The 21,886-nt window shown below is 41.8% G+C and overlaps 1 protein-coding gene, 1 long non-coding RNA gene and 1 pseudogene across 6 annotated transcripts in view; 1 reads left to right on the plus strand and 2 right to left on the minus strand.

Annotated features, from left to right (window-relative positions):
- Window positions 1-546: 546 nt before the first annotated feature.
- LOC119967557 lies at window positions 547-3,479 on the minus strand. Its single transcript, XR_005461018.1, has 2 exons — window positions 3,105-3,479; window positions 547-1,016 (listed from the first exon to the last, which is right to left on the minus strand). It is a non-coding gene; the product is annotated as an uncharacterized LOC119967557 (long non-coding RNA).
- Window positions 3,472-21,886, plus strand: part of rock2a (rho-associated, coiled-coil containing protein kinase 2a) — a 318,731-nt gene continuing 300,316 nt past the window's right edge. For all 5 annotated transcript variants that reach the window (XM_038800251.1, XM_038800250.1, XM_038800253.1 and 2 more), the window contains exon 1: window positions 3,472-3,961. In XM_038800251.1, the coding sequence (XP_038656179.1) occupies window positions 3,869-3,961 (93 nt within the window). In that variant the 5' untranslated portion in view covers window positions 3,472-3,868. The remainder of the gene's footprint in view (window positions 3,962-21,886) is intronic.
- LOC119967556 lies at window positions 8,122-8,933 on the minus strand (annotated as a pseudogene).

Consider the following 21,886-nt stretch of genomic DNA (forward strand, 5'->3'; position numbering starts at 1 on the left):
AAACAGCAACTGGCTGATGTGATACCAGGGTTCCAAATTTGGACAATGCATGTCCTGGCAGCATCGGTGTTATCAGAAAAAAATAAATCTGAAACAGCAAAGTGAGCAGTGAAATTGGGTTATTTATAGAGCCAGGCACCCTGACACCAAGTGAATTAAATATTTTAAACTATTTTTCTGAAAAGTGTCTCAAAGCACCCCGAGTGTCCTCGAAGGTGTTTTAGTGCATTTGTCAGAGCGTCTTGCCATGTCCTGGCATAGATGGCAGAGGAATAGTGATCTGTCCACACAAATGTGTAATTTATGTTTAACTAATGACAGTTATGCAAAATTCTAAATTATCCAAATGATCAGATTGGCAATATCTGTGGGAATTATCCAACAGGGGATAAATTCTGGACAGTATTATGCAACACATTACTTTCTGCAAACAATCTTTATGCTAACTAATTAATGAATTGTTTGAGATGGTTAGGTAAAGGTGACATAAACAATAAAAGATAGAAAGAAAATACAACATTTACGTGACACAATTAAACCCTGCACTTAAAATTATTAATATATTGCTTTATTTTACTTTAAAAGAAAAAGAAAGGCATACATTTATACAGTATAGTACTTTCCACAACTACTGGATGCCTCAAAGTGTTTTACAGTCAATGAAGTACTTTTGAAGAGTAGTCACTGTCCTAATGTAAGAAATGCAGCAGCCAATGTTGTGTACAGCAAACACATACACTTACAAAGAGCAATGTGATAACAACCAGATAATTTATTTTTGTTGATTAAAAGATTATTATTAGGCAGGGCATTGAGAATAACTGTCTACTCTTATTCAGAATTGTCAGGTGTTGCATGAGTGTTGGAGAGTTCTCTAGCTGGAGGCTAATGGAAAGATCCAAAGAAATCTCATACCTCAGAGAATAGCAGGAGCACGGAGGAGAATCAAAGTGAATTCCTCAGAGCTATGGCACACATCATTTGGTCCCAGGAGAAGTAAATGAACCCTCAACATTCTGTATAGGGTGGAAATAAAACTAGAATGGTCAGTGTCATGTTGAGATTTCACAATTTATAAATGTTTACAGAATTATAGTGTTCATTTAGTGGTACTTGCTTTGTTTACCTCTTGCACAGAAAATGTTTTAGTTTAAAATGTGAAATCTTGTGGCATAATTCATTAATTTAATACTGGGAGTTCAATTTTCTTTTTAGAAGTTACTGGTCTCCACAGGGATCATAACAACACAGTGAACTTGAACCTGGAGCCTTGTAACTGAAAGGCCACCAAATGAGCCACAGAAATAAAAATTGAGACATTTTGTATATATTGAGTACAGGTTCAGAAAAGTTTTATGCAATATATTATTGCACACAATCTCGCAAACAGTTTGCTTGTGCTTATTATAAGTCTATAAAGGGGACATAAAACAAAATGTTATAAGAATAAATGTTAAATAAACCTTTTAAGTAGAAAGTCTTTTTTATAAATGCTCATTCTAAATTCTCCTCATAGATCCCATAAGTTCAGTTATCTAATTCTTGTTTCATGTAATGTAAAACAGCACAATTAAACAACATCGAGGAAATACAAAAAAATGTAACAGGATGAGACAAGAAAATGGACAGAGTGGATGAAGAAGTCTTCGTCTTGCTTAAGTCCATTGTTTCCTTCTAAGAGAGATTTATCAAGTACCTGAGATATTGGCTGAAAATGCACACCTTAGAAAATTAAGGCTGGAAAAAAATCTGATGTCATCCTGGTAAAATATAAACTGAAGTTGTCACAAGGTTTCTGCTATTAGTACTAAATATAGTAATAGCTTGGAAAGCGAAACATAATCACAGTTTGATTTAACCAAACTATAGTTAGCTTTCTTTTTATTCATTAGTGCTATATATAGTTCTTAGGTAACTTTGTTGCAAGCAACCATGAGTGGAAAGAAATACTGTACTCTTCCTACTTTAACTCACCATTTGTTAGCTGTGACTAAGGACGCAAGAATTCACCCGAGTTAATTCTACGGGATTTATTCCCGAAGGAAGTTAGGTTGTGGGCACACGTCTCTGATCTCGTTTCTAAAATTGAGCTGACCGACAGTTGGCAGCTTTTAATTTCTCTCTCTTTTAGTAATATGTTCTTAGAAATGTATTTTTTCTCTAATTAGGAAATAAAACCAAAACAAAATTAGGATTATTTCTGCAGGATGATAATGGCTTCGAAAAAAAAGTTTACACTGAATGTTAAGTTTTAAGGATGGTCGAGTTTAATTTTATTTTGTTGCCTTATTACTTTTTTGGGATAAGTCCCCGGAATTATCACCAAGCAAAACAAAACCAAAGGTGAAAAACACTATCAACGCCGAGAGAACCCAATCTTTTCTGTTTTGCCACTTATGATTAGACACTGAAAAATAGTATCTGCCCCCTAAATTACAAACTTTCTTAAAATATATTTATAGTCACACGTTTTCTTTTCTCTAAAGCTTATGATTTCCCACAGAGATTAGTTTTAAACTTCAATTAACATCATTACGGCTTTTGAGCTGACCTCAGCTCTACCATGTTCAGGAATGCGATAGACTTCAGTGTTAAAGTCTCAAAGAAACAGAGATTCAAATCATTCCTCCCAGATACATTTAATTGCTGCCTCTAATTATCCACAAGGAATAAATGCGGATACGCGGTTGTAAAGACATTCCGATGTGAGGGGGAAAAAAGCCGGGATTAAAATAAATCTCTCTAATAGATGCTCAATTTGTGGTCCTTAGTTCTGTATTATTTTCCAATTTAAAATATAAGCATGCAATTAAAAAAAAAGAGCAGAAATGGAAAATCCAAACAGTTAGGGCGAGAATTAGTAATAAGATGAAATAAACAAAAGTAAAAGAGCAGAATGATTCATGCCCAATAATTCCCTGTTCAGGTCTTATGTGCAACCCGCTTGCATGACTTCATGATTTAATTGCGGCTGCATTTGTCACAGAGAAATGAATTGACAGCCAGGAATCCGGTTGCTTGTGACTGCCCATGAAGAGGTTGCAGCAAACACAAGGTCGCCTGTCTTCTCATTGAAGGGACTGCGCTCGAAAAGTTCACCTGACCTTTTTGTCCCGATGCCAATTGGCCCATTGCAGCATTACCAATACTTCAGTTTCAGCATTCGAGCTCATTCGGCTGTCAGACATGTATAATTTCAAAAGGCGCCTGCATCAAAGATGGCCGCCCCCGATTCTGCACGACACTGACGGCCCGGCCAGTCGGGCACGCGCCTTCATTTCATCCGTCAGTGAATGGAGAGAGAGAGAGAGAGAGGGGACCGCGCACCCCATGCCCACGGCCACGCGCACCCAAACCCAGCCTGGGAGTCTCTGCGGCGCGCCTGGGTTCGCCGGTACCCACGCTCCGCCCATCCTCCCGTCAGCCTCTGCGTGCCGAATTCCGATGACGTTCAAGAACGCCTGTGCGGTTGTTTTTGTCGTCGGCTCCAGAGTAATTGCCTCGCGGCTTCCGATTCAAATCGGCTCGGCGGCCGTTAGCTTCACGCCGGGAGAGGTGGGGAGGAGGAGGAAGGGGCCGCGACCAGGAGCCAGAGCGGCAGGAGCAGCGGCGGGGAACGGGGTAGGGGGCCGGGCTGGGCCAGAGCCGCCCGCTTAGCTTATGTCTCTGGCAAAGTTTTCCGTTTGCCTCTCGCTTCCCGAAGGCAGCTGTTGTAGGCCCAGGCTGCCGGGGCCTCTGAGGAGACGGCGGTAGTGGGAAGGGGAGGAGCGGAGCGGAGGGGAGGTGGAAGCCTGGCTTCCCCGGGTCCCTCCACACTCAGAGGGAACTACTCAGTTAGAATCGGGAACGGATTGCATTCACCCTCGAGATGTCGTCGGCAGATGACCTGAAGACGCGGCTGAAGAAGCTGGAAACAATGATCAGGGACCCGAAGTCTCCGGTGAACGCGGAATGCCTGCTGGTGAGTCCGGAGATGGGCGATGTTCCTCTCTCCTTGCACAACTTTTATTTTTCTTGCTCTTCCATCCTCCCATTTCCACTTGCGGCGCAGTCAGACTGTGTCCCGGCCTCCAAAGACAAGGGCGTGTTTAGAGCTTCAGCAGCCGCAACTTTAGTGCTTTTTGTTGTATTGGCGCATACCAGAAATTAATGTGAAATCGCGCAACTTTCTGATGTTCAGATCAGGCAGACGGTCCACGGGGAGGAATGTTACCAATGTAAACAGCGCGGGATAAACTTCATGATCTGAATACCAAACGAATTCCAAGCACCTGATGCCTTAGCAATATAGTGTTCAGGTTGTCGATCTGTTCATTGAAGCGGCTAAGTTTTTTTTTGTTGCGTTTTGGCCATGTAAAGGCGTCACTTTTCCATATAAACGATTGATTGTCTTTTCGGCCGGCTAATGACAGCAAGGTTGGGTCAGCATCATTCAGTTGGCTGGCACATCACTCGTGAGCAGTTGGTTTCGTTTCGTTGACTTGAAAAATCAGAGCACTTCACTGAGTTCGCTTTTTAAAAAAAAAGCATGCACTCGTACTTGTGTTTCCTGAACTCATAATGGAAGTATGACTGGAAGATGACGGTACTTTTATTTATACAGAGACTTTCACGACCACCGGTTGTCTGGAAGTGCTTCGCAGCCAATGAAGTACTTCTGAGAAGTATAGTTGACGTTGTAATGTGGGAATCGGATTGTTGGAAATCTTATCGAAATGATACGTGATAATTTTGTTCACTGACATTACCATTTAAAAATTCATAAATACGTAATTTGGAGATCGAGTAAAAGTGAGTAATTTGAAAATTGGAAGTGTAAACCACTAATTCACGTTAATTGTATGTAGGATTGTGTTTAAAGTCAGTTCATGTGACGTACTTTGAAGAACAACATTTGTTATCTAACCTAAGTTTTTATGTTTCTTTAGTTTTTTTTACATTTAAATAGTCTTGTCCATGTTCTTCATGTAAAAGTTTACATGTCTTCTGTTGCTTTCTGGTGATGTGGGTTGGGGTCTTGATAGATGCCAGCCTGCCATGGGAAAGGAAATGCAGTGATGAGTTTTTTGTTACATGTTACCACATATAAATTACATTAAAAAAAAATAAAAAAATCTCAACCTGGTAAAGTATTTTACTTTTTCACTACTACTATTAACTTTTTAACCGTATATCTGGTATTTTAAATTGTTGCATTACTTCTGCCCAAGCAGATGCGCTGAGGACACAAGTCTCAACTTCTAGCTTCCAATATTTTATCTTGAGTTTCATCCCTTGGTGTCATCACATGTTGTAGAACTGCTCACCCATTGTTCTTTGGCTCTGAGGATGCAAGAAAGTTTAAATCATGCTCTTGAGCTTGTTGCAACTCCATCCTGATAACCTGTGTCAGGGTAATTTACAGAAAACTTCAATAGAAAGTTTCATGTAAAAATTATTTAGATTTACTTATTTCAAAGTATTCCTCACAATGCTTTCCAGTCCCAGAGAAATGCAGTGTTTCCTCTGAACTAGCTAAAACCAGTTTGGCTAATTTTGAGCAAACAGCCCTATAGAATAATGTAGATTATTATCTTTCCTAGTGGGAGCAGGAGCAATTTATAACAACATAGAATTTACAGTGCAGAAGGAGGCCATTCGGCCTATCGAGTCTGCACCACCCTTGCAAAGACGATCCCATTTAAGCCCACACTTCCACCCTATCCCTGTAACCCCACCTAACCTTTTCTGGACACTAAGGGCAACTTAACATTGCCAATTCACCTAATCGGCACATCTTTGGACTGTGTGAGGAAACCAGAGCACCTGGAGGAAACCCATGCAGACACAGGGAGAACGTGCAGACTTCGCACAGACAGTGACCCAAGCTGGGAATCGAACCTGGGACCCTGGAGCTGTGGAGCCAGTGTGCTACCGTGCCATTGTATATCAGCTGGGCACAGCTATATAAGTAGCATATATTGATTTTTGTTCAACTAAAGTTTATTTTGGTTAGTCGGAGCAGGATTTCTTGTACAAATTAATAGCAAGAAAGGGATTCCGAATATCCATTTTTATTGAGGGGAAATTCTAAAAATAACATTCAGGTCATTAGCCATATGTTTCTATTTAAAGGTAGTGTAATGGCTCAGATGTTAAGTTAGCATTACTAAAGCTACTGTCTGAGCATTAGATACTGCATTTATCAATAGTTATATCATCTGCATTCTTACAAAAGGTCATTGGACTGAACAACTGTTCCACTCCATGGATGCAGCCTGACTTGCTGAGCATTTCCAGTATTTTCTTTCTTTGGCTTTATTAGCATTTTCAAAACACTTACGTAAGGAACAAAATTTGAGCATGTTTGCAAGAAACTATTTTGGAATCAGTGACTTTATGTCAGAATTTTGATGTGCAGAAACATTTGGGAAATATGCGCAAGCTGATTTCGTTTTCTGAATACATTAAACTGGGAAGAAATTTGAAAGGCACAGCAAAATGAGTTTCCCGCAGATGAGTTGTGGTTCTGCTTGTGAGAGTGATCACATCTAGGAAATAGTTATCGGATTTCTATTGTCTATGATTTGTTCTATTTATATATCATATTTGAATAATAATTGAGGTTTTTCATGAAGGCCCTGCCTTCTCAACCTTGTCCCTTGTCTGAGGTATGGTGATCCTCAGGTTAAATCACCACCAGTTAGCCCGCCCCCTCAAGAGGGAGAGCAGCCTATGGTCACCTGGGACTCTGGCGACTTTGCCGTACCTTTTATATCATATTTAAAGAATTCTTATGCATGTGTAATCAGCAAGCTTGAAGTTAGAAGATGAGTTAAAACGTTTCTGATGAAATTTATTTTAATAACTTGACTGAGATTTTGTTGTTATATCTGCACCCTATCTCTTGAATTAACTGTCAAAAATGAAGTTTAAACCATTTTGTGAAAATCAAGTATAACTGAAAGTTGAATTCCATAAACTTTATAGCAAAATGCTTAATTCTCTCTGAAACAAAGTAAATTTCCCAAAGCGTCACCAGGAATATCAAAATTTGAGATTGGTTTAGAACACTCACTTTATCTCTGGGACCAGGTTTGAAAGACTGGAAGGAGGCACCTCCTCTTTTTAGGGGGGATAAAATTTAATTGGTAAGTAAGGTATTTAATTATGGATTAGTGATGAAAGTATGCAATCACATTCCTGACTTGTGTCTTGTAGATAGAAGGGTTTAGCCACAATATTTCAATGGCTAGTCCAGTACAGTTTCTGGCCAGTGGTAATCCCCAGGATGTTGATGATGGGGGATTTAGCAATGGTAAAACCATTGAATGTCAAGGGGAGATGGTTGGATTCTCTCTCTCATTGGAGATGGTCATTGTCCAGCACTTAAGTGACAAATAACTTTGTGCCACATGTCAGCCCAAGCCTGAATATTGTGCCGATCTTGCTGCATGTGAGAATGACGGATTATGAATAGTATTAAACATGTGTAAAGAAAATGTCACTGCATCTGACCTTTCATTGATTGATGGATGATCATTGATGGAGCAGTCAAATATAGTTGAACCTACAGAACTGGGTGACTGGATTTGGTGCAGTTAACCGTGATACATACAAGTTCAAGAGAAAAATTGGCAAGGGTTCTAGCTTCTGATGCTGAACAATAACCTTTCTAGGAAATGTAGTGCTTTATTTTGAGTTGATTTACGATTAAAGCCATCTGATAATGCTCTTTAAGATTGTATGATGAATGACTCGAGAAGGCATAAGAACATAGTTGACACCTATGGAGATTTGTTCTTGATTCAGGAGAGACGTAAATGCAAAAATAAAGTTGCAAATGCTTGATACATCTTATTTCCAGTACTCTGTTTCTGATCGTGGGAATAAAAAGGCTCTTCTGCTTTCTAAGGGACTTTGAAAGTAGTTCAGGCAGGCTACTTTGAACATAGTGAGTGTTTTCACAAAGCACAGCATTGGGGGGAGTTTTCTTAATCAAGGTAAATCACCCAGTAAAAATTCTGACAGGAAGTGGGTACATACAGCCATCTGCTCTTTTAAAAGATATGTTAATTTCCATTAGAAACTAGTTTTACCTGATTGCAAAGATTTTTCTTTACAAAAATGACAATTCAAATATTTCACATTAGATTTCCAGGCCCCACATTTTTATTTTTTTTCACCAAAATATTTTACCTGGTTACAAAACTAACCCACAAAACCACTGGAATGTTTTGACACAAACATCTTTCTCCTTACTCTTCCCCACGTGTAATAGCTTAACACCATAAATACCTGTGAATTAAAATCAGACCTTTTGAAGTATGACACAAGACAAACATTGACAGAAGTCAATAACTACCACCATTTACTTATCCCACATATCACACTAACTATAACAATCACAATTTTAAAACAATGATTATTTAGGGTTTGCGTACCCCCAAATAATCTTGAGATGTGGGTGTTTCCATAATTAAATTCATGCTAAAAAAGCCTTGTATTTATAAAATAGTTGATAAAAAAATGTTCCTCTCTGTTAACAATACAGTATGGATGCCATTGATGGAGATGACGGGCAGATGCAGTTACTCTGACTTGGCTTCTTTTTCTTCACAGCTTTCAGTAGATTGCCTCCGTTTTTGGTTTCTCCATTCTCAGAAGGAGTTTCTTCCGTTGCATCCTCTTGGTTAGGCTCTTCTTTGCCGTTTGCTCCTTTTTTTCTCTTGCTGGTGCTTTCTTTTCCTCCTTGTCATTGGCAACCTTTTCTTTTTTTTGCTGGAGCCACCTTTTGTTTTGGCTCTGCTTTTGGAAGTGAAGGTTTCGCTGACAATCTGGGTGATCTCCTTTTTGGCTCCTCTCTTTGCTCCCCAATAAGCTTTCTCTTGGATGACATAGTGACTCAATTATCAAAACAATGAAGGGGAGGGTAATAAAATAACAAAGGCTGGGAGGGGGGGGAACGGCCCCAAGGAATGGGTTATTTAAAATATATATTTTAAAAAGCCACGGGGTGGTTTCTTTCTCTCTTTCTCCCCCCCCCCCCCCCCCCCTTACCCTTGCCCCCCTCTTTCACAATTATTTTTTTAAAGCACCATTGATTTATGCAAGTACTAAGATGATGAGACACCCCCACACTCCTTACTCTTGCTTTTAAAATTGTCTTTTATAATCTAGAATCGTTTTCCATCAAGAGAGAGCAAGATGTTGTGGTACTGATGGAAAAAATGCAGTAGCTTTGCATTCTTTTAAAAAATAAATTTAGAGTATCCAATTCATTTTTCCAATTAAGGGGCAATTTAGTGTGGCTAATCCATCTACCCTGCACATCTTTGGGTTGTGGGGGCAAAACCCACGCAAATACGGGGAGAATGTGCAAACTCCACACAGATAGTGACCCAGAGCTGGGATCGGACCTGGGACCTCGGCTCTGTGAGGTAGCAGTGATAACCACTGCGCCACTGTGCTGCCCAGCTTTCTGCATTCTGACTATATTTCCAAAAGGTTGCAAACATACAGTATGTCCATGCTGCCATGTACTGTTTACTTTTCTTCCCTGCTCTAGTGATGGCAGTGACTTGTCCAAGGATATAATTTCGCAGGTTGCAACTTTTTTCACACCGTTGTCGCATGAGAAATGGTCGCTTGAGATGTAGTAAGCGCATAGTCTTGTCTGGCAGGTAGTATCCTGGTTTCCCCTACTATCCACAAACTGATTTCCAGCAGATATTGACAGATATCTGGTATATCAAATTAATTTCAGTATTCATTACTATGTCAACTGAGATAATTGAATTAGAACATGCTGGAGAAGGAACATAGATCGCCTTTAGTTTGTGTGGTTAGATTTGTGCATCAAGCCACTACAGCTATGATTTTTTTGCTTCCTCTTTTCAGCTTCTTTAACAAAATTGCTTGAAATATAAGTTACCGTACACCTTTTTAATTTATTGTCACAGGTTGAAAACTGAAGATAGATGATATGAACTTTTAGTCTGAACAAACTAACTGAATTTCCTTTTTTGTTTGCTATTTCAGCTCAGCAACCATAGGAGTGAGTTATTGAGCCTACTTGAGAATTTTAGTTTTATGTTTTTCCTCGTCTATCAATGCAGTCCTTACTGTGAACCAGAAACACCATGCTACATGGTCCTAAGAATTCTAGGTACATTTTAAAAAAGTTTACAATAACTTCCAAAAATAAGTAAAATTTGTTTCATTGTTTAGGACTTTGGGGGCGGGGGTTCAAGGAGGGCAAGGATAGTATAAAGTGAAGTGCAAGACCCGAGTTGGAATGAGAAACGGGCACTGCATAGAATTGTGGTTTCTGACTATACTTCAGATGACGTGGGCCCGAATATAATCAGCTTCCTCTTTATTCAGTGCTGGTCTTCTCCTTCATTATTTTATGATCATTTGAAATATGGGTTACCTTGTTGATCAGTAAATGCCTGAACCTGGTGAAGACTTTTGCGCCGTGTAATGGCACATCTGTGGCATATGACAGCATGCTGTAGAAATGCAAGAAAATTATGGTATGACAAACTCAAGCCATTATTTTTTTGCTGAGACATTTGTGCTGCTCCATGGGCAACTATACTGAAAAAGTGTCTTTCTCCAACCTCCCTGCCACATAGGTTCACACACACACAATTAAAATGAATGCCGATTTTGAAAGCAGCTGCACTTCAGCTGGTGTTCATGCTGTTTCAACATAGTGGAAGATAGTGGTACGAGCGACTTGGTAGGAATATGATTGCCATGTTTATTCAAAACTGTTGTTTCTAGGGCTTTTATTATTCACTATTTGTTTATCCATTCTTGTAAAATTCAAAGTAGTGAGTTGTTTGATGAGACTCCATAAGGACTAAAAGTTAATTTTTGTGGTTATAAGTTTTATAATCAACATGTACTTAAAAATAGGTAAGTAACCATAGGTAACCTATAAGTAAGAGACCCAAGCAGACACGGGAAGAATGCACAAACTCCAGACAGGCAGTAACCCGGGGCTGTGATCGAACCTGGGTCCTCAGCGCCGTGAGGCAGCAGTGCTAACCATTGCGCCACCGTGCCGCCCATAGTTTCACTTACTTAACCTATCTATACCTATTTGCAGACTCTTGTGTCCTTCTTGCAGCTTGCTTTCCTACCTACATTTGTATCACGAGCAAACCTGGATCCATTACATTTGGCCCCTTTGAGGGAAACAGATTGTAAATTGCTGAGACCCATGTATTTCTGCCTCGTATACCCTCATTCTATTCTCTTTCTCAGTTTTTTGTTCCTAATTCTCTGGTTTTTTTTATTCATGCTTTTCTAGTTTCTAAAATTCTCCCAATCGTCTGGCTTTCAACTCTTCAGCAGCATTTATAAGTCTCTTTTTTTTTTTTAGTTTCAACTCTTAGTTACTGACGGATCACTTATTTCTTATTTTGGAGTTCTTATTTCCCAAAGGAGGGCATATCGTTGAGAATTATGAACATGTCTTTAAATATTTTGCACCTAGGACGACACGGTGGCGCAGTGGTTAGCACTGCTGCATCACAGCGCTGAGGACCCAGGTTCATTCCCAGCTCTGGGTCACTGTCTGTGTGGGGTTTGCGCATTCACTCCGTGTCTGCATGGATCTCGCCCCCACAACCCAGAGGTGTGAAGGGTAGGTGGATTGACCATGCTAAATTGCCTCTTAATTGGAAAAAAAAATTGGGCACTCTAAATTTAAATAATTTTTTTTTGCACCTTTTGATCTAATTTCCATTTCTCCTTTTGCCCAACTTGCCCTCCTACCCCCATAATTGATTTTAAGTTTAAAGCTTTATTTTCGGACTTTATTTTGTTGCTCTCAAACGCATGTGAGATTCATCCTGTTACAATCATATTTTTGCTGGAGAATTCCTTACTATGAGATCACTAATTAAGTCTACTTCATTATACAAAATAGTACTTGACATGGTCTTATCCTGATTTCGATTCCACTACATTGTTCTAGGAAACCGTCTTAAATTCATTTTGCGAACTTGTCTTCCACTACCTTTTTCAAAATTAATTTGTTTAGTTTATATTGGAGGTCAAAGTCTGCCCATAACTATTTCATTATCCTTCTTTCCTGCTCCCTTTTTGTATTGATTTAATAATATGTCCAACTATTTGTTGGAGGACTATATATAACTCCAGCAAACTGGAGTCGATCGGAATTGGGGGGGGGGGGGGAGCTCTCTGCTGGTTGGAGTCATAGATGTTCTGGTTGTTGGAGATCAATTATCTCAGCCTTGGGGCACTGCTGTAGGCATTCTTCATGTCCTGGGCCCTACCATCTTTAACTGTTTAATTAATGACCTTCCCTTCATCCTAAGATCGGATCTGGGGATGTTCGCTGATGATTATGCAATGTGCAGCATCATTTGCAACTCCTGTGATACTGCAGCAGTCTGTGTCCACATGCAGAAAATTTTGGTCAGCAGTCAAGCTTGGACTGATGAATGGCAAGCGACAGTCGTGCCAGGCAATTACCATCTCCATCAAGAGAGAAATAAACCACCTCCCTGTGACAAAATATATCACAAAATGTGCCTCTATCAACATCTTGGGGTTACCATTGACCAGAAACTGAGCTGCAGCAGAAACACTGTGGCTACAAGAACAGGTCAGAGGTTGGGATTCCTGCCACGAGTAACTCACATCCTGACTCCCAAAGCATCTAATGAGTTGCAAGTCAGGAGTGTGATGGAATACTCTCTTCTTGACTGGATGAATGCAACTCCAACAACAGTCTTGGTAGCATATCCACCACCTTGAACATTCACTCCCTCCACCGCCAATGCACAGTGTTAGCAGTGTGTATTATTGACAAGATTTGCTGCATTAACTTCCCTTCATCCGCACCTTTTTTAAACCTGCAACGTCTATGAAGTGGAAGGAAACAGGCATGGAAACAGCACCGCCTTCAAATTCCCCTCCAAGACGCACACCATTCTGACTTTGAACTGTATTGTTGCTCCCCCACTGTTGCTGGGTGAGAATCCTGGAACTCCCTTCTGAACAGCACTGTAGTTATATCTACACCACGTGGACTGCAGCGGTTCATAAAGCTGACTCGTCACCACCTTCACATGGACAGTTTGGGATGGACAATAAATGACGTGTTAGCCAGTGACGCTCACAACCTTTGAAAGAATAAATTTAAAAAGCACCATGTCTCCTGTAAAGACTTATTCGATCAAACCCATTTATCACCCTTTTGTGCTCATCTGACTTGCTACAAATGCTTCCGACCTTCCGGTAAATACATTATAATTTTAACTTTTTTGCTGGTTTGATCTTATTCATTAGTTCACTATTAACATTAGACATCCTACCCCTCCTCGTCACACTGATTATCCATCATGACCTTGATTTGTTGCTTCAGATTGGTAAATTTCCTCTCATCCGAACCTTTACCCTCTAACAATGTAATCAGTAGCCGGAGTTATTTGAATTGCCAGGACACTGGTTTGAACAAAATTTCCAGCAAATTGTGTTAATTTTTGGGATTTATCGGCATACGTAGAATACTTGGCCAGTGCTGAATATTTAGTATAAGCCTGACATATTTGATAACTATTTTGCTGAACAGTGACATCACTTTGGGTTTAAATTTCATACCGAAGGAATGTTGGACGTGTTAGCTGTTGAGACCTTAAATGGGGGATCCATTTGCTATTCTGAGATGTAAATCTTGAGGGGCCTTGACAGTGTGGATGCGGATAGCATGTTTCCTTGTGTGGGAGAATCTAGAACTAGGAGTTACTGTTTAAAAGTAAGGGGTTACCCATTCAGGACTGCAATCTGAATTATTTTCGGAGTGTTGTGAGTCTTTGCAACTCCTTTCCTCAAAGTGTTGGAGGCAGTCTTTGAATATTTTTAAGACGGGTAGATAGTTTCTTGATAAGGGGATGAAAGGTATTGGAAGAAGTCAGGAATATGTAGTTGAGGTTGCAATTAGACCAGCAATGACCCTATTGAGTAGCAGAGGAGGCTCGAAGGGCCATGTGGAGTACTGCTCCTAATTTGTATGTTCTGATTTCATATTCTGTTCGGGAAGCGCTTCAATGGAATCATCAGAAAACCATTTGTGTTACCAGTTGGGAAATTATGCGTCACTCCATGAAGACATGGTTGAGGGGGGGAAGGGGTGCTGTTGTGAGTAAAATACATTATATTTTAAAAAATGATACCCGCTTCCTACTTGACTGTGGCTATTTTGCAATGAAGTTTCTTGGCATCAGATGAAATGTGAGCAAGGAAATCTTGTTAACTCGCAATGCTCTCCCTGAGCTACTAAATAAAGTACTCCATGTTAAACCTGGAAGAACTTGAGGGCAGCAAAGGCATAGAATATACTCTGGGTGATGGGAGTTCAATATTCATTATCAAGAGTGGCTACTGACTAAGCTGATTGTGTTCTGAAGGAACTCAATCTGCCAGACTAGAGCTGCAGCAGGTGTTGAAGAAACCAACAAAAGAGAATAAAAAAATCTGGTTTCATTCTCGCCAATCTCCCTGTTGCAGATGGTTGCAAGAAGTGTTGGTAGGAGTCACCACTACACAGTTGAGGGTATCTTTCATCGTGTTGTGTGGTATTATCACTGTGTTAAGCAGGAGCTCAGAAATGTAGCTCAATTGCGCATTGTTGTTGAAAACTCACCACTATTCTTAGAAGTCCCCCTATACCAAAAAGGGCCGATTTTTCTAAATGGTGCACAGGGATTCTCACTCCCTGACTCCTATGTAGGCTTCGGCGAGTGCTATTCAGGTCAAACTATATTTTCAAGTTATCCCCCGGTATAACCCATACCTTCACAGAAGATTTCATCTACTTACCACTTAGTAGCATCAATCCTGGGTCCTGCATTGCTAAGTAAGTAAAGTAGACGTTGGAATAACCACTGTTTCAGGTTAAAACTTTTAAGTTATTTTATTATTATATATTTTTTTCTTTTAAAAGATGCAATCACTGTTTTTACAGGAAAGTAAAAAGATCTTGCTTTTGGATCCTCCTGGTTGGTTGAAGGGACCTTCAGGCCCAACTTGACAATCAATCTTCTTTTTAAAATCTTCTTTAGATGTATTCGCTGGTGAGCTCGGTTGCTATGTCCTAACTTTCCCATGTACCGAGCTGGCCCTGCTGGCTGTCCCCTTTCTTCGGGTTTATATATTTTTCTAACAGTTATTAAGTTTTTATGACTTTATTGTAAAGTAACTTTTATTTCACTTGGATTATAAAAGATGCCTTTAATCTAAATTTCTCTAACACGACTAAGTATTCATTTTGACATGACCTCAGCTCATAGATCTCTGATTACATTGTTTCCTTTGTGATGCTTTGATTTCAATAGGGGTGTGAATTTTGGTTTGGTTCCTGTCATTTCTATAGTTTTATTATCGAATTGTGTCCCCAGCTCATAATTTTGACTTTGATTTGGGTCTAATTTGTGTTCTTGTAGACGGGTTGTCTCCAATTTTCTTTAATTTACCTGGTGTTAGCAGAATTTCACACCTATATATTTGCCCCCCATGTCATTCTTTTCTATCTGCTGATTTTACTTCAATGAAGGTGTGAATCATTGCTTTTAGCGTAATGCTAAAAATCCCCTTTGTTATAACTTGAAAGGTTTACATTTATCACCTAACTCAACTGAAACCCTCATCCATGCTTTTCCAGATGATTACTAAGATAGTTAATTTCAATGAAGGTGTGAACCACATACAAAAATCCTGTTTGGGAGAAGGAATCTGCATTTTATAATCCTGCTCTTTGCAGCTGCTGTTAACCCTTCGTGGGATCGTTCCCTGTATCCTCTCCTGTTTCTCTCAGACCAGATATTGCCAGACTTGCATGTTTCAAATGACACATCTTTCCATATTTTCAATTACAGCATCCATGAAGCTGTGTGGGCTATTGACAATGGCAGAACTTTATTCCACCACCATCTATAACCCCATTGTCTGGCATATTCCTCGCTCTAACATTGCCATCAAGCTAAGGAAGCCAACTATGGTTCAATGCAGAATGTAGAAGAGCATGACAGGAACAACACCATGCCAACCTTAACCTTAGATGCCAACCTAGTGATGCTACAGCTCAGGACTATGTACATGTCAAATAGAGAAAGCAGTTTGTGATAGACCAGGTGAAACCATCTCTCAACCAACCAATCAGATCAAGGCTCTGTGTAGTCCTGTTGTTTAGAGTTGTGCAATGAGTGGGCAATTAATCAGTGGGTGGTAGCACCATGATACACTCCATCTTAAATGGTGCCAGATTCCAGCCCTTGAATGCAAAAGGCAAGGCTGAAGCATTTACAACCATCTTCATTCTATTTTTATCCTGAGATCTACATGATAGAAGGCAGTTTTCACACTGTTCAATTCATTCCACATGACATTAAATAATATCTGAGCATACTGAATATAGCAAGGCCTGTAGATCTTGACAGCATCCTTTGTGCTCCAGAACTAGTTGTACTTCTGGCTAAGCTGTTCCAGAACAGCTATAGCACTGACATATTGCCCAGTTGTGTCATGTCGCAAAAGCAGGACAAACCCAACACTGCCCATCACTGCCCATCAGTCTGCATCCAACCATTGGTTGAGTGCTCGGCGGGATCATGGACAGTGCTGTCACGTGACACTTGCTCAGCAATAGGTAAAGTTGGCATAGTTCCAGCTGACCATAAATTGCTTTCCCCTTTGAGGGAGAGACCTGACTGGTTGTGATTTAACTTTAGTATCTCCACATCTCGGGCGAGGAGCAAGGTTGAGAAGGCGGGCCTTCATGAATAACCTTAGCCGGTGCAGGAATTGATGCCTGTACAGCCCTTGTAAAATTGAATTCCAGTGGAAATTGGGCAAATGCTCCCCTATTCAGAGCCTTACCTGGTACAAAGGAAGATGGTTGTGGTGGTTGGAGGTCAATCCTCTCAGCTCCAGGACATTACTGCAGGAATTCCTCAAGGTAGTGCCTTCGGCTCAACCATCTTCAGCTGCTTCATCAATGTCCCATCCATCATAAGGTCAGAAGTGGGGATGTTTACTGATTGCAGTGTTCAGCACCATTGTTGACTCCTCAGGTCCTGAAGCAGTCCATGTCAGTACACAGCAAAACCTAGATAATATTCAAGCTTTGGTGATGCATGGCTTGAATGTTACTTGGCACTTAGAATTATAGAATTTACAGTGCAGAAGGAGGCCATTCGGCCCATCGAGTCTGCACTGGCTCTTGGAATGAGCACCCTACACAAGGTCCACACCTCCACCCCATCCCCACAACCCGGTAACCCCACCCAACACTAAGGGCAATTCTGGACACTAAGGGCAATTTAGCATGGCCAATCCATCTACCCTGCACATCTTTGGACTGTGGGAGGAAACCGGAGCACCCAGAGGAAACCCACGCACAGACGGGGAGAATGTACAGACTCCGCACAGACAGCGACCCAAGCCGGGAATCGAACCTGGGACCCTGGAGCTGTGAAGCAATTGTGCTAACCACTATGCTACCTCAAGTGCCAAGCAATGACCATCTCCCAGAGAGAGAATCTAGCCTTTGACATTCAATAGCATTATCATATTCAAACCCATGCCATCTTCATCCTTGAGGGCAACCATTAATAAGAAAATTAACTAGGCCAGTCCAATAAATACTGTGACTGAAAGAGCAGATCATGGCTGCATAATCTGTGACAAGTGACTCACTTCCCGACTTCCGTTGCTTCTCTATATAGAATATGTTCCATTTGCCTGAGTGAATGCTTGAAGTACGACACCATCCAGGACAAATGGCTGCTTAATTTGGCACCCCATCCATCCAGCACCGTTAAACATTCACTTCCTCTACCACTGGCACAGCGTGACAGCAGTGTGCACCATTTAAAAGATTCACTGCAGCAGCTCGCCAACGCTCCTTTCACAGTTCTTTTGAACCTATAACCGAGATTAGAAGGATAAGGGCATCAGTTGCGTGAAAACGATCACCTGCAGTTCACTTGCTGTCCTGATTTGCTAATATAAAAAATATATCACCCTTCCTTTATCGCTGCTGGGTTGGAATCGTGGAACTCACGAGGGTAGCTGTGCCACCTTCTTGGCCAATTAAAGAAGGACAATAAATGCTGATCTCGCAATGAATGAAGTTCGATTGAAACTGGTCTTGCAATCTTACTCATCTTGTCTGTCAAGCATCTGTAGAAATGATTAGTTTAACAGTTCCTTTCAGTTCAATATTACCTGTAATGTGTCCCGATATGCTGTGTTATACTTAAATCTTTGTAATTGTCAATTTAATTGACTGTTGTAAAGTTTGAATTTCATGTTTAAGAATTATGATCTGGCTGTGTTCTTTTCACAATTTGTCTTGTCAGTGAAGTTATTCACAGCACTGAAAATGTATGCAGTACAATACTAAAGACACTTCTACCCTCTATTGCAGATAGAGGGTAGATGACATACTAAGTTAAGTCTATCTCTCAATTGCAGTAAATGCTTTAACGGCGAACTAGTGGTAATCAGACTTGAAATATATGGCCTTGTGAATATGCTGCCTGTTAAAAGCAAACTGATTTTACTGGAATATAACATTGTGGACAAACCTTTTTTATTAACTATGGCATGTTTACCCAAGGTTCTTGAATAATTTATAATAATCTTTATTAGTGTCTTAAGTAGGCTTACATTAACACTGCAATGAAGTTACTGTGAAAATCCCCTAGTCGCCCTACTTCGGCGCCTGTTCGAGTACACCGAGGGTGAAAGTCTCCAATTCGTCAAACAAGCATGTATTTCGGGACTTGTGGGAGGATACCGGAGCGCCTGGAGTAAACGTGGGGCGAACGTGCAGACTCTGCACAGACAGTGACTCAAGCCGAGAATTGAACCCGGGTCCCTGGCTCTGTGAAGCAACAGTGCTAACCACTGTACTACTGTGCCACTCATCGGTGGTTGAGAACATGTTCAAATCACTGGCAGAATGCTGCATTGTTTAGAACACGCTGTGCTTAATGGTTATAAGAACGTAAGAACATAAGAACTCTGAGCAGGAGTAGGCCATCTGGCCCCTCAAGCCTGCTCTGCCATTCAATGAGATCATGGCTGATCTTTTGTGAATTCAGCTTCACTTTCCGGCCCGAACACCAAAACCCTTAATCCCTTTAATTCTTCAAAAAAACGATCTATCTTTATCTTAACATTTAATGAAGGAGCCTCAACTGCTTCACTGGGCAAGGAATTCCATAGATTCACAACCCTTTGGGTGAAGAAGTTCCTCCTAAACTCAGTCCTAAATCTACTTCCCCTTATTTTGAGGCTATGCCCCCTAGTTCTGCTTTCACCTGCCAGTGGAAACAACCTGCCCACATCTATCCTATCTATTCCCCATATAATTTTATATCCCTCCCGCATCCTTTTAAATTCCAGCGAGTACAGTCCCAGTCTACTCAACCTCTCCTCGTAATCCAACCCCTTCAACTCTGGGAGTAACCTAGTGAATCTCCTCTGCACACCCTCCAGCGCCAGTACGTCCTTTCTCAAGAAGGAGACCAAAACTGAACACAATACTCCAGGTGTGGCCTCACTAACACCTTATACAATTGCAGCATAACCTCCCTACTCTTAAACTCCATCCCTCTAGCAATGAAGGACAAAACTCCATTTGCTGCCTTCTCAGTGAGAGGTAAAATATGCCAATTACATTTCGAAATAGAAATTGATTTATACAAAGCATTTTCAACAGAAATGACTTCACAGCCATAATATCTAATAGATAAATCGTGACCATCGTGGACAGAATTTCCCCCCAAAAATGCCTGTGTAATTTTGGGCTCGAAAATGGTGTGAATCACACTGGTGGTTCCAGCGCCAATCTGATTGCGCTCTTCCTGTGCTAAATGCAGTAAATGAACCCCCACATAAATCGTGCCGATTTGGAGCCCCCCAGGTGCCTGATTCACCCAATCTGGGGCTCAGCTGTGCACTGTTAACCAGGGGGCAGCTGCATTTAAACTGTTGTTCTACAGCCATTCCCAGTCAAGCCAGGAGGATGGCAGAGCGGAGCGATGATCCTCGTTTCATGCAAGGAGACCTGAACAGGCTTCTGGACACTGGAGGAGAGACGGGCACCCTCTGCTCCCAAATAGGTAGAAGTCTCCGAAGCAGTCAAGGTTGCAGTGGCAGCGGTAGTCGGTGGTGGCAGTTCAATCCATCGACCAATCCCACAACAAAATGAATGACCCTGGCACTCTTTATCATGACCCCTTCCTGTCTAGGTGCGGTGCCTACATATGCCACCTGCTGTAAACCTACCCAACTCGCCAGCTGTCTGGCTTACAATACACTCTTGAGTCCCTGCATCTCCGAACCCTCCTAAGAAGAGAGAGTACTCCGACACTTGTTCGGGTACACTGAGGGAGAATTTGGAATGTTCAATTCACCTGACAAGCCCGCCATTGTCTGCAAACAGTGTAAGCGCTCTCAGAAATGGACCTCTGTGTCTGGACCGAGCTTGAAAGTCGTGCCCATGCTTTCCATTGAGGTTGTCACCCTTGCAGTGTTGGCCTGGGTGCCACGCAATGCCAGCACCAAGGGCGGCACGGTAACGACTTTCAAGCCATGAGTGGCAGAGTCCAAGGCATGGCTCAGTCTTTTGTGGGCCATGGTTGAGGGCTGCAAGAGCATAGCCCAGTCAGAGGACCATAGCTGAGGGGCTCTAGAGCTCGGTCCAGACACACAGGTCCATTTCTGAGAGCGCTTACACTGTTTACAGACAATGGCGGGCCTCCATGACTGACAGCACCAAGTGATGCAGAGGCTTCTGGAGCTTACTCCATGGGATGTTGGGATAGTTGGATAGCCCAGGAACCCATGGGAACCCTAAGCGGGGGGGGAATGAGAAAGTGCTGGAGCTCATCCCTGGACCTTCCATCCTGGAGTCTGGCAGGCTCCAGCTCTTCTGAATACCCCTTCCTGACACCGGTGCATCTCCGAGGCAGTGGGCAGAACAGAGTGGCACTAGTGACACCTGAAAGTCAGCCGGGTCCCTTTTAGGTCCGGGCCCTCCGGCTACAGGACGTGGCAGGCAAAAGGCTGCCTCCATTTCTTTAAAAAAAAATACATTTAGAGTACCCAATTCATTTTTTCCAATTAAGGGACAGTTTAGCGTGGCCAATCCACCTACTCTGCACATCTTTGGGTTGTGGGGGCGAACCCACGCAAACACGGGGAGAATGTACAAACTCCACATGTGCAGTGACCCAGAGCCGGGATCGAACCTGGCCCTTGGTGCTGTGAGACAGCAGTGCTAAGCACTGTGCCACTGTGCTGCCCCAGCTGCCTGCACTACTGATGTGCATTCTGTGAAGACACTTAGACATAGCGCTAGGCCACGCAAGACTGAGAGGTTTTAGGAGCGCAGAGTGGCATGGGTGAAGGCAGACACCGTAGTTAGGGAATGGATAATTGTAACTGTAAATAATCACCATTAAATAATATTGTACCTCAAAGCTGCAACTCCTCTGTCTTTGACCCATTTTATCTTCCCATCTGTACTCCGAGATCCTCCTACAGGCCTTCCAAGCAATCCCAACAGATGAGAGCTTTTGAGACCCACAGTGACAGAACCTGGAATGACAACCTCATTGATTAATCTAGAGGTTATGAGGGCTTTCCTTGCACTCGTCTTCTGCTCCTTCCTGGCCCTCTTCCTCCCCAGAGGAAGAAGCTGCACGTTCCTCCTGCTCCAGACTGTTGCCCCACTGCTCGCCAGATTGTGGAGGGTTCAGCAGACCATTGTAATGCGAGATACCATGTGGGGGCAAAGCGCTGCCAGAGCCGTCCAGGCAGTGGAACTGCATCTTTAGTTAACTGACACGCCACT

Source organism: Scyliorhinus canicula, chromosome 6 (genome assembly GCF_902713615.1).
Source record: "Scyliorhinus canicula chromosome 6, sScyCan1.1, whole genome shotgun sequence".
NCBI lineage: Eukaryota > Metazoa > Chordata > Chondrichthyes > Carcharhiniformes > Scyliorhinidae > Scyliorhinus > Scyliorhinus canicula.